The sequence below is a fragment of the Symsagittifera roscoffensis genome, chromosome 1 (genome assembly GCF_963678635.1).
Source record: "Symsagittifera roscoffensis chromosome 1, txSymRosc1.1, whole genome shotgun sequence".
Lineage (NCBI taxonomy): Eukaryota > Metazoa > Xenacoelomorpha > Acoela > Convolutidae > Symsagittifera > Symsagittifera roscoffensis.
In genome coordinates, this window is record NC_087062.1 from 14,226,794 (window position 1) to 14,239,388 (window position 12,595).

Sequence of the window (12,595 nt, forward strand, 5' to 3'; positions counted from 1 at the left end):
GCTTCAGGTTTCGTTCCCATGATTTGTTAATTTCATCCAATCAGAATCAAGCATTATGATCAAATGTTCAAATTAGTCTAAAGATAAATTGTGGGCCAGTTAACAGAAAAGACCCCATGAGCAGCCTACTCCAAAATATAGACGTCAAAAAAACAAAGCTTTTCAAGACTAGCCACGCTTGAGCATTTTTGTGTTGCCACTTGAAATCTTGAAATCTCATTTAACAAACTCAAAAGGGGAGGGTTCTCATGCTTGAAGGACCGAATGCTTGAAAAATTTCAACCAATCAAAATCGCCAAGCGTTTCTACTGGCTAAATGCCTTTCTCACAAAATCGAAGTCAATATTAACAGAAAATGTATTAAGTCAGTGGAAAACAACAAAAAAAAATTACGAATTGCGGGTTACAACCCAATACGATTCAAATAATTATCAAAATTAATGAGGTCAAAATCTACGAAATCTTCAGTCTTGAAAACGCATCTGCTTATTATCCAATCGGTCAATATTAACACTAATGGCCTGGATTTATTTTCTTACTTTGAGATTTTCACGATTTATTTTGAGATTTTGAATACTCAATTCTGATAGGCGGAAAGTAAGCTAAAATTAATTTCAAGCATTCGGTCCTTCAAGCATGAGGGACGCCACCAACTCAAAACACAGGCGATGGAATTATTTGTCCAAAAGAAAAAGCTTTTAGGATCTACTCAACAATCTCCACCCCTTTCAAGAAAGGAGGGGAGAATCTTAAGTAGGTTAAAATGGTCGATTTTTCAACCAATCAGAATGCAGAAAAATTATAATTCTCAATAGAAAGCTCAGTGCTAATTTACTGTATTTATTTAAAGGGGTGGAGATTCTTAAGTAGGTACCATAGGGGGGGGGGGGATATTGTTAAGTAGATCCGTTTCCTGTAACGAAAATGAGAAAAGAAGCAAAGCGAAAAAAAAGAAACTAAAATTAAAAAAAATTGTTTCTTATATCTTGAGCAGAGTTTCTTCAAACATAATTTGCCACATTGTTGAAAAATTCAGAAAAAAAATCAGATAAATAATTCGACGTGGAAGGTTTGTCGATAAAAAGAACGAGGACAGCCCGACAGCAGAAACTATCCCAGCAGAAAATTTTCAATTTAGAGAAAGAAGGCTACTCGGCGGGATTCGAACCACTAATACTTGGTCGTCTCAAGTTTGAGCGTTACCCAGGGGAGGATTTGGGGGGGGGGGGGGGACACTTCCTCTCAGGGATTCGACCCCCTGCCGAACCAAAGGGCCCCCTTTTTTACTATTTTGAGATATCTATTTTTGGTGACGGACCCTAACATTTTTCTAAGGGCATCTTCGGCGCCAAAATGTACTGATTTTGAGGGGGGAGCGCGCCTCAAAAAAACGCAATTTTTCGGGCAAAATTATCCAAAAGACGCCTAAAAACGCCTTTTTTGGACTGTTTTTTCAAAATTTTGCCTGCGGCGCAGAAAATTTGGCCAGAACAGTGTCTTTTTAGTGCTTTAGGAGAACTCGGAAAATCTATTTGGTCGACCTAGAAAAAAAAGGTCGTCAAAATTTTGAAAATCCGCCCCCCCCCCCCTCGAGAAAATCTTAGATCCGCCCCTGGCGTTACCTATGAGCTAAAAGAAGTACCAGGAAATGTTATGCTTATAAAGTAACTACTGAGGTACTGTAACATGTTAATAAAGTTTTTTTTACAGGACATGTCAGGTACCGGTTGCACTATCCTTGCTAATCGCAAGGGTAAATAAGCGAATAGCCATGCAGGTTAACAAAAACTATGGTATTTTTCAAAGATTGGAAAACAGAATATCCTGGTGCTGTTTGAGAGCATCCATTCTGCCAAATCGACCAAATCTAGAGTTGGCTCTTTTTCCTTCTCCCCTTCCAACCTGCAATTTTTTCAAGTAAATATATTGTTCACATTGTCCGATCAGTATGAAAATTGACATGTCGACAAATGAAGCCTTGTGAAACCCCTCGTTACACCAAAAAACGGATGCTCGTGTGAGGTAGGGGAAGAGAAAAAGAGCCCCAAAGCAGGGGCGGATCTAAGTTTTTCTCGAGGGGGGAGGGGGGGGGGGAGGGTTATGGGAGTTGCGCCAAATTGATTCCCCGAGCTCTCCCAAAGCGCTAAAAAGACCCTGTTTTGAAAAATTTTGACCTCCCCCTCAAAATTTGTATAAATTGGTACCGAAAATGGATATCTTAAAAAAGTGCAAAGGGGGACCCTTTGGGTCGGCAGGAGGTCGAACCCCTTAAGTTCGCCCCTGCCCCAGAGTTTATGTAAGTGAACTGCATGAGTTTATCACAAATTAATTGCAAGAAAACAGATAAAATTTTTAAAATAAAAATTTAAAGCGTTAAAAGAATGCTTTAAAATCACTTGCTGCGAATAAACTTGTCAAAGTAGAGCTGGAGTATCATAGAAATCAAAAAGGCTGGCGTTCAAGAAAAAGCAACACAGTTTTTCACCCACACTCTTTGAAAAAGTTTCTAATTATGTCATGGGTTCAGACGATTAAAAAATTCAAACTATTAACCATCGGCGACCGAAATTATTCAATAAAAGAAATTCAAAAACAAAGACGAATGATTGAAATTTTGCAAAAAAAAAAATCGATAAATATTTTACGAAATTTTTAATCTTTTTTTTAATTTACTTTGAAAACTGTAGGACGGAGAAATAATAATTGCAAAAAATCATTTAAAAAAATAAACTTGCCGTAAAATTAAAACGAGGTCTAATTTAGTGTGAAAATCGAAAAGGCTCCAGTTTTTTTGACACAGAAAAATTTTGAAACATTTTTTAGATCCCGAACAACAGGTAATAAGGGTTTGAATACGATAGCAAACTTGACTATCTACGAGGTTTCTTGAGCTAGTCAAAACTGGCGCGAAAAATTTTTAAGAAAACCGGACCCTATGCTGTAGTTTTTTCCCACTCTTCGAGGGTGTTCAGAACAAAAACTACAAACTTCAGCATGAAGTTGATCATTCGTCAAAAAATTGAACACAGCTCACAGATTTGTACATTTCAGGAGCAGAGTCACCGAACACTTCGGCCGATTGGCAGACAGCGTTGAGTCACCAGGACTCGACTAAGATGTTGACTGCAGTCCAAGGCAGTCCGAAAACCCAGAGTCAGGTCCCTTCGGACCACCGGGAGCGATCGATGGCTGGATCCGGGATAGAGCACGACTCCACTAGTATGGCAGTTGTAGCCACGAAGCCAACAAGCAACGACAACACGAAAATCACAGACAACAGACCTAGACGGTTATTCATGACATAAATTGTTGTTCATAAGAATGTATGGAAACTGCGGTTAACTCCTGCAATAATTTCTAGATTTTTGCTGAATTTGCTTACAATTGTTGACAAAAACGATTGACTCCTGGAACAAATAATGCAACCAAAATAAAATCACAATTTAAATAACCCTAATAAATCATGCGTCTTAACTAACGGTCAGTAGCGTGCCGAGGGGGGGGGGGCAGACCGCCAATCCCCCCTTAATTCTGGTTGCCAAATTTTTCAAAAGGGCCCCCTTTGGTATAACTTTACATCCATTTTTGTCTGATCAACTTCAAATATTTTCCAAAGGCGCCGTTGATGCCAATGTAACTAATTTTGAGGGAGCGCGCGCCAAATAAAACGCAATTTTTTAGTCAAATATTTTCCAAAAAGTGCCTAAAACCGCCTTTTTTGGCCTTTTTTTGAAAATTTTGCTTGCGGCACAGAAAAGTTAGGTCATTATAGAAATTTCGGGTAGAAATTTTGATCCTTATCAAAATTCTCCGAAAAACCACCCACCACTAGAAAAATTTCTGTGCACGCCACTGGTAACGGTCAACATGATAAACATCGGAAGATAAACTATTTGTTTCGATTTGATCAAATTACATGAACTAGAAATTTTTCTCATCTTGGTTTGAAATAATTCTGATGTTTTAGGGAGAAACTGTACGCCACATCTTCGAATTGCAACGCATTTAAGGAGTTCGAGCCATTCGTGGATGAAGATGTGGACGAAAAAATGAAGAAGCTGCACGAGTTAGTAAAAATCTGAAAACCGTTATCTTGTCTGTGAAAGGATTGTGCAGATTTCACCAGAAACTTAGCTAATCTGAGTCTGAAGAACTGTTTTTGAGATGTTTTTCTATCACAGTTTTAAAATTTAAGACAACCAAAAAAAATTGCAATCGAAACCTTTTTTTTATCAGGGTGGATCAAAACGGTTGTAGAATTTTTTAAAAATATTTTTTATTTTCTCAGGTCTCTCCTTTTAGTACTGTTTTAGAACATCCGTTTTTTGACGTCCAATCCTTCTCAAAATGCTTTTTTTTCGGTGCCAATGTACACTAAATTTCAAAGGAGCTATTTTTTTTGAAAAAATTATATTGATTGCCCAAAAACGGGTGTTTATTAAGAGTCGATGAACACAGTGAAGACTCTTATTTGAGTCTGGTTGAATTTTTCCTTTTGTTCTTTTTCCAGGAAAAAGTCTTAAATTGCTCTAATAACTACAGATATGCATTCAAACACGCTAATGCATTTATGAATTCGCTTAGGTATATATGCACTTGAGTTCAATTTAAAATCATCAGCTGAAAATTAAGTAAATTGCACCTTCAAAATACGAATACGAAGTGGACAACTTTGTTTCGAAAAAGAAATTTAATTTTTAGATTTCCCAGCGGAAGGAAACTTTCACTTATTAATCCAGTTTTTTTTTTTCAATTTAGAATAGTTTCATTAAGAAAGAGTAAATAATAAATTCTTTTTGATATTCGAAGAGGGTTAGAGCTATATAATTGTTACTTTTAAATTCTAAAATTAAAATTTTCAAAAATACGCCAGTTTTTTTGTTTCCTTACATTCAATGATGTTTTTCGATCCGTCTTTGGCTATATTTTTGTTTTATGGGAAAGCACGGGAAATCAATTGGTTTGATCTAAGAAAAAAATTTGACACAACTTTAAATAAAATTCGTATTCAACATGCCCCTGTTCACAAATACTAGCTCACAGTGCTGCTCCTATAGGTTTTTTTGAAAACTTCTCCTAAAATCATTCCCTAGAATAAGTTTGATGTTTTTAAATTTCTAATGAACGACGAGATTTCTCAGTATGCAAGTCGTGTGATTTTTTTTAAAAAAATTTATAAAAAGTTTTTTAAAAATATGTGCGTTTAAACTTAACTTTTTGCAATATGACCTTCGATGCCTTTTTAGAGTTCAAATCACTATAATTTGCTAAGAAGAATTCAAAATACGCTCTCTAAGAATCAAAATGCAAAACTTGTGGGCCCAGTTAAAGCTGGAGGTATGTGTTTGATTCTAAATGAGTTTGCTATACTGATGCGGCACGAAAAATTTGATCTCAAAAATTAGAGCTCACTCAGCTGTTTTTCTCCTAAAATAAGTGAAAAAAATGGAGTTAATAAATGTTTCCAAGGAGATAACATTTTTCTTACAAAAAATTAGGCAGCCCCGGCATCTGCAGGAACTAATATCGCAACTGTTTCTTTCACTTGAACTTTTCAACAAAGATTTCATTGCGTCAGGTTTCAGAAATCAAAAGTTTCTAGGAAACGGTTAAAAATTCTTAAAAACGGTCAAAACGGTTTCTAAAATCCATACTTTTCCCTGCACAGAGCAGGTTGGTGCCGCTCAAGTGAAGAAGATTCCCATTTCGCGTTAAGTCAAAAAACTGTCGAAGCTTGAAAAATTCGGCTTGTAGAAGAGCCATAATTCTTTCTTATACAAACTGGGCATAGCCAATTATAAAGAATTCTGCTGTTTCGATTAAAACTATGATATCAGATTTGACAGGATAAATAGCGAAAAAAACTCCAAAAAGCTAGTTAGCAAAAAGTCCAAAAAAATGACATTTCCGAGAATCATAGCTTTTTTGTGTGTAAAACAATAAAGAGTAGCAGCTTATGCAGAAGATTTCACTCAAACTGTAATTTCGATTGAACCCATAATCTCAGATCTGGGAGGGTAGTTCTCGAGAAATTATGTCAAAAAATTTTTTTTAAAAAAGGTCAAAATCCAAGTTTTGACTTTTCCGAGTGCGATAACTTTTTGTTTAAAAAATGTTGGTGCAGCCGTTTATGCAAGGAGCTTTTCGAAACCGTTCTATTTGTTGAAACAAAAACTTAGATTTTACACAGGTTTTTTTGAGAAAAAAAATCAAATATAAGGGTCAAATATTCCCCACAGGCATTTTCGAAGGCTGCAGACAGAGGGTTCAAGTAAAAATAGACTCTAAGTGAGTATACAAGCACATAGGGGAGTAGAAGGTTTTTCAATTGATACCCCTGTTTGAAAAACAGTAGAAAATTCTGAGAAAAAAATTTTCAATGAATTAGGAAATAATTTTCTATAAGGGAATATTAAACTAATTAAAATAATGGAAAAGAAACCATTTGGTAAACATACAATCCGCATGAAAAATGTGGAGAGGCTTTCTCAAATTGTTTGTTGTTCTAAGGCAATATTAAGGAAAAACGCACTCAGCAAAAAAAAACGTTTTCAAGATGTGACAACTAGGCTGACATCAGATAAACAGGCAAATAATTGGCCGACAATTTCATTTGAAACAGAAAATTTCCCGTTTGAAAAAAAAACAAGCCCTGGTCAGATTCGAACCCAGGAACTTTGTCTCTCCAGCCATATCTTCAGGCTAAGTTGGCCGGTAATGCATAAAAGTTTGAATTCATTATGAACCAAGATACAATTGGTTCTCTTAAACAAGTTGTTGACCCAAAAAAAGTCTATATTCCAGTTTGATAACGGTTGCTAATCGCAAGCGTAAAAAAATTTTTGAACTACAAAAATATATCAAACACTTTTTCACACCATCGAGAAAAACAATTTGAAACTTCTGTTCTTCGGAAAAGTTTAACAGCGAAGAGGGTCATTATCCCACGTTTTGCTAAGAAGTCTCTCTCTCTTTCTCTCTTCACCACTTGTGGGAATCTTTTTTTGTTGCTCGCATAACGTCTGAAAAGCTTGCAAATAAAATTTAAATTGATCTCATCAGACAATAACTTCTTGTACTTTTATATCGCGTTGAAAACATAATCAAATTTGGCTCTCCTACACACTAAGTGCTCAGAGCCAGGGGCGGATTTAGGGAAGGCGGACGCCTCCCTCCCTCAGGGATTCGACCACCTCACCTACCAAAGGGTCTCCCTTTGGTATTATTTTATGGGATCAATTTTTGGCTAACTAACCCTAAAATGATGTTAAGGTGCCTTCGGCGCAATATATACCAACATTGAAGGGGAGCGCGGACCGAAAAAACTCAATTTTTTGTCAAAATTTTCCAAAAAAAGGTCCAAAAACGGCATTTGACCTGGAAATCATTTTGGTCGACCTAAACAAGTCAAAATTTTCAAAAATTGTTTGAAACATGGCGGCCCCTCGAGAACAACATGGCGGCCCATCGAGAAAATTCTGGATCCGCCCCTGCTCGCTTCGAAAATTTTTAGATAGAATGAAGATGATGGTTAAAGTATGTAGTAATGTAGTAATACTTCAAACTTAGTAAGGCATATGAAATCTTTTAAAAAAAAACATTTTTAAAATTTTATGATTATGCATTTATGTAGCTTTTATAAAATGCATGAAAGGTGTTTTTACATTAAGCACTAAAAAATTGCTACATTTAAAAAGCAAATGTATCAAAATGTCATGAAGCATGAAAAATTAGATCAAAATCTGACTTATTGGAGCACTATAACTTCATGGCCTTAGCAAAGAGGTCGTAAATATTAGTTTGAATATCAAATTACAGACTTGAATAATAAAAGCTAGCATAACAAAATTATACGCAGTAATTCGAGTGAAAAGAAAAAAATGAAAGAAAAACCGATGTCAAACAAATGCAACTCCAAAGAGAAAAAAACTGCAAAACTTCAGCACTCCTACAATAAATCTGTTACCAGCAAAGCAACCAAATTGATAGAAAAATAGTGAATCGTAAAAAACACATTAACTTAGATAAAAAAAATTTGTTCAAGTCTTTCTTTCGGAAGTTAACGCAACTAAGATAAAAGGCGAATTTGCTCAAAACTCCTCGCTTAAAAATATCTGAACAGATGTTGGTTTTTGTAACATTAGTTTTTCCCTCGTCCCTCCGTGGTACTATTTTAAGACCTCCATTTTTGAAAAAATGGAGGTCTTATCAAATTTGGCTCTCCTACACACTAAGTGCTCAGAGCCAGGGGCGGATTTAGGGAAGGCGGACGCCTCCCTCCCTCAGGGATTCGACCACCTCACCTACCAAAGGGTCTCCCTTTGGTATTATTTTATGGGATCAATTTTTGGCTAACTAACCCTAAAATGATGTTAAGGTGCCTTCGGCGCAATATATACCAACATTGAAGGGGAGCGCGGACCGAAAAAACTCAATTTTTTGTCAAAATTTTCCAAAAAAAGGTCCAAATTTTCCAAAAATTTTCCAAAAAAAAAATTTTTAGATAGAATGAAGATGATGGTTAAAGTATGTAGTAATATAGTAATACTTCAAACTTAGTAAGGCATATGAAATCTTTTAAAAAAAAACATTTTTAAAATTTTATGATTATGCATTTATGTAGCTTTTATAAAATGCATGAAAGGTGTTTTTACATTAAGCACTAAAAAATTGCTACATTTAAAAAGCAAATGTATCAAAATGTCATGAAGCATGAAAAATTAGATCAAAATCTGACTTATTGGAGCACTATAACTTCATGGCCTTAGCAAAGAGGTCGTAAATATTAGTTTGAATATCAAATTACAGACTTGAATAATAAAAGCTAGCATAACAAAATTATACGCAGTAATTCGAGTGAAAAGAAAAAAATGAAAGAAAAACCGATGTCAAACAAATGCAACTCCAAAGAGAAAAAAACTGCAAAACTTCAGCACTCCTACAATAAATCTGTTACCAGCAAAGCAACCAAATTGATAGAAAAATAGTGAATCGTAAAAAACACATTAACTTAGATAAAAAAAATTTGTTCAAGTCTTTCTTTCGGAAGTTAACGCAACTAAGATAAAAGGCGAATTTGCTCAAAACTCCTCGCTTAAAAATATCTGAACAGATGTTGGTTTTTGTAACATTAGTTTTTCCCTCGTCCCTCCGTGGTACTATTTTAAGACCTCCATTTTTGTCTGACTGACCCTAGCACTTTTCTAAGAGAGCCTATATATACTAATTATGAAGCAACGCAAAACAAATTACCGGTAGGACAGAAAAAATATTCAAAATAGGGTCTTATTAGTGATTTGGGAGAGTTCGGAAAACCAATTTCCTCTACCTAAAATATGTGACAAATTTTTTGAACCTTTTTTTAGAAATGCCCCCCCCCCCTCTCGAGAAACCTCAGATCCGGGAAACCTCATACCAATTAGCAAAATAGATAAAACACCTCTTTCAGACATTGGAACCCGCTCCATAAAACTCAAATGAAAGGCGCCTTCTAAAATATTGAGCTAATAGCACTTAAATTCTCGAGATTATATTGGCGTTGTGCGTTTAGTTTGTACAACACTCGACCTCACAAAATAGAAGAACAGCTGAAGTACTTTGAGCTGGTGGAACCACAGCTGAACGAGACCTTCTTCAGACACAAGCCAATAGTGCTGGTGATAGGGGAGGTGAACACGGGCAAGACCAGCCTCATCAACTTCCTCCTGGGCGACAAAAAGTACACGGGCAGTATCGTCAGTCCCGAACGGTAACAACATGGCGGCTCTTATTTTCATTGCAAAAAGTATACTACCCCGTTCTCACAAGCAGTGAGTTTTGTAATCTGGTGTATTGTGGTTTAAAATAACTGATTAAAATACATTAGTGCTAACGAATCGTTAACAGCAGAGTTAAAACGGCAACAAATAAATGCAACTGTTAATTGATGTGTTTTTCGAAAATAATTTTGAGGTTCAAAGTAAATGAATTATAAAGACTGTCCTTGATCAAGCTTTGCCTATAATCGTTTTTAAAATTAAGTGCTCAACATCCTTAAATGCCTAAAATCAAATGTTTGAAAGATCCTTCAGAAAAAGCAGTGGGCATTTATTTGCAGGTCCACAAATGGCTTCTCGATCATTGATAAAGCGAACAAGGATGAACGAGTGAGTGGTCGCAATCTGGTCTCAGACCCGAAGAGACCCTTCAGGGAACTGAACCAATTCGGAAGTGACTTCCTCGAGAACCTCTACCACGTTTTAGTCAGTGGAGCTGCAATCCTCGAGAACTGCTACATCGTCGACACTCCGGGTAATTTTTCGCAGACAACAAACAACACGAAAGCCTCCCTCAAAAAGATAAAATAAGCGCCTCAAAAAACATGAAAATAAAAACCCAATCTCATACATTTTCTTGATACCTGTTTTTTATCAAACAAGAATTCTAGGCGAACAATATGGGCGAAAATACTAGGCCAAGCAGGACTATTTAATTTTAATTTAGCAACGGAACAAAACTTACAAAGCGAAAACAAAACCGACAATCATTAAGCAGGCACCAGTTGAGTCGGAAAAAATCTATTTATAATTAGAAAAAAACTTTTGCCCCCCCCCCCCTAAAACTACAATGAGAAACAATTGCAACTACCATGATACTTGCTTAACGAGCACATTCGCAGGCTGTGCCAAGAAATGTAATTTTTAATATATAAAACCCAAAATCTTTGCTTAAAAGTTTTGTAGATTTAACCCTTCTAAAACTTTGTTGGAATGTCTAAAAGGCTTCTTGTGATATAATTTTCGCATCTTTCTAATCAAAGTGATTTCAACGTAATTCTTAATTAATTCTTAAAAAGTCAAAATGATCCATTTTTGGGGTAAAATTTTTGTTGAGAATTTCAGAGAAAAGATTATCTTCACTTTTTTGTCTAATTTTAACCCAATTTGAGAAAAACGCGTTCGAAACTTCAAAATTTGTTCGTTTTGTCCCGATAATTTAAATCAGCACTGTACATAGATTGTTTACATTCACATCAAAATTACGAGCGAGTAAGTATATTAGCTTTTTTAAATCAGCACTTTAGATTGTTGACATTCACCTAAAATTTATGAGCGAGTAAGTATAATAGCTTATTGCTTGTAGGAATAGTGAAAGGGTCAACTAAGGCGAAGGATGGGTATGAAATGGTGGATGTGATCAAGTGGTTTGCCAACATGTGCGACTGCATCATCCTCGTCTGGGACGCCCATAGCTGGCGTATGTCCGACGCAATCAAGGAACTGTTCCAGGTGAGACCTCGGCTCGCAACAACGCAAGAAACCCGAAAAAAAGAAACTATACGCTATTTAATCGCGAAGCTAGAGATGAAATTAGTAGTGGTTTGCCGACATTTTAGAACAAAAACGTAGTGGTTTCCCAGTGTTTTGCCAAAATATTTGCCAGAAACACTTTCCTAAAAACGTTTGAAATTGTTGACTAAAAATTTATGATAAAATAACTTTTTGACAGTCAAAGCACGCAAAAAAAATCTGAATACCTATTTGCTCACTGTTCAGTTTGTTTGATGTTAATGCTATCAGGAGTGTCTGTGCAATCAACATCGAAAATTCTGCATCGCATTGAGCAAGTGTGACTTACAGCATGTGAGCAGAGTGCCAGTTGGACACACATTCGTGGAGCAGAACTCACGCCACGTTGTTGAGATGCAGGTGGGTTGAAATACTTTTCCTTTGAAAATTGGACACTAGACTGAAGATTTTTTGCCTAGCACGAAACTTGAGCGTTATATCAGCTGCAACAATAACTTGTGGTGATACCAAGCGGATCTAGGATTTTCTCGAGGGGAAGCGGGTTTTCAAAAATGTTTCAAAAACTTTGTCTACCTTTTTATATGTCAAAGCTCCCAGAACACTATAAAGACCCTACTTTGACAAATTCTTTTGCGCCGCAGGCATATTGTTAAAAAAAACAGGTTTAAAGTGCCGTTTGCTAGCACTTTTGAAAAATTTAGACCAAAAAACCGCGTTTTTTTGGCACTCGGAGAGATCAGAGTAACTAAAACCAAAGACGATCTCAGCAGTTCTAAAAACAGAGAAAACTATTTATTCAAGAACAAAAATAAATTCTTTTGAATTTTAGTTTTCCAACAAGATACCTCGTAGGATATCACAGCGCCGAAGGCGCCTTAGAATTATTTTACGGTTGGTCGGCCAAAAATTGACGAAATAAAATAATACCAAAGGGTGATCCTTTGGTTTTCGAGAAAGTCGAATCTCTGAGAAGGATTGTCCCGCCCCTTCTAAATCCGCCCCTGACCAGGCAGTAGTGGATTTAGTCTTCTCTCCCTCAAGGATTAGACCCCCTGGCCAGGGTCCCCTTTTGGAACTATATTAGGACACCCGTTCTTGCTGACCGACCCTAAAATTTTTCTAAAGGCACCTTTGGCGCCAATATATTCATTTTAAGAGGGATGGTAAATTTGTAAAAAAAAAAAACGTTTTTTTTGTAAAATTTGCCTGCGGCGCCAAAAATTAGGCTAAAATACGGTACTTTATTGTGATTTGAGAGAGCTTGGAAAATCAATTTGGTTGATCTAAAAAATTCAGTCGACAAAAAC

The 12,595-nt window shown here is 36.1% G+C and overlaps 1 protein-coding gene across 1 annotated transcript in view; it reads left to right on the forward strand.

Moving 5' to 3' along the window:
• Window positions 1-12,595, forward strand: part of LOC134847572 (EH domain-containing protein 3-like) — a 38,518-nt gene that overhangs the window by 24,850 nt on the left and 1,073 nt on the right. Inside the window, exons 2-7 of the mRNA XM_063864705.1 lie at window positions 3,052-3,289; window positions 3,968-4,066; window positions 9,551-9,748; window positions 10,097-10,290; window positions 11,122-11,267; window positions 11,559-11,687. Coding sequence (XP_063720775.1) covers window positions 3,052-3,289; window positions 3,968-4,066; window positions 9,551-9,748; window positions 10,097-10,290; window positions 11,122-11,267; window positions 11,559-11,687 — 1,004 coding nt within the window. The remainder of the gene's footprint in view (window positions 1-3,051; window positions 3,290-3,967; window positions 4,067-9,550; window positions 9,749-10,096; window positions 10,291-11,121; window positions 11,268-11,558; window positions 11,688-12,595) is intronic.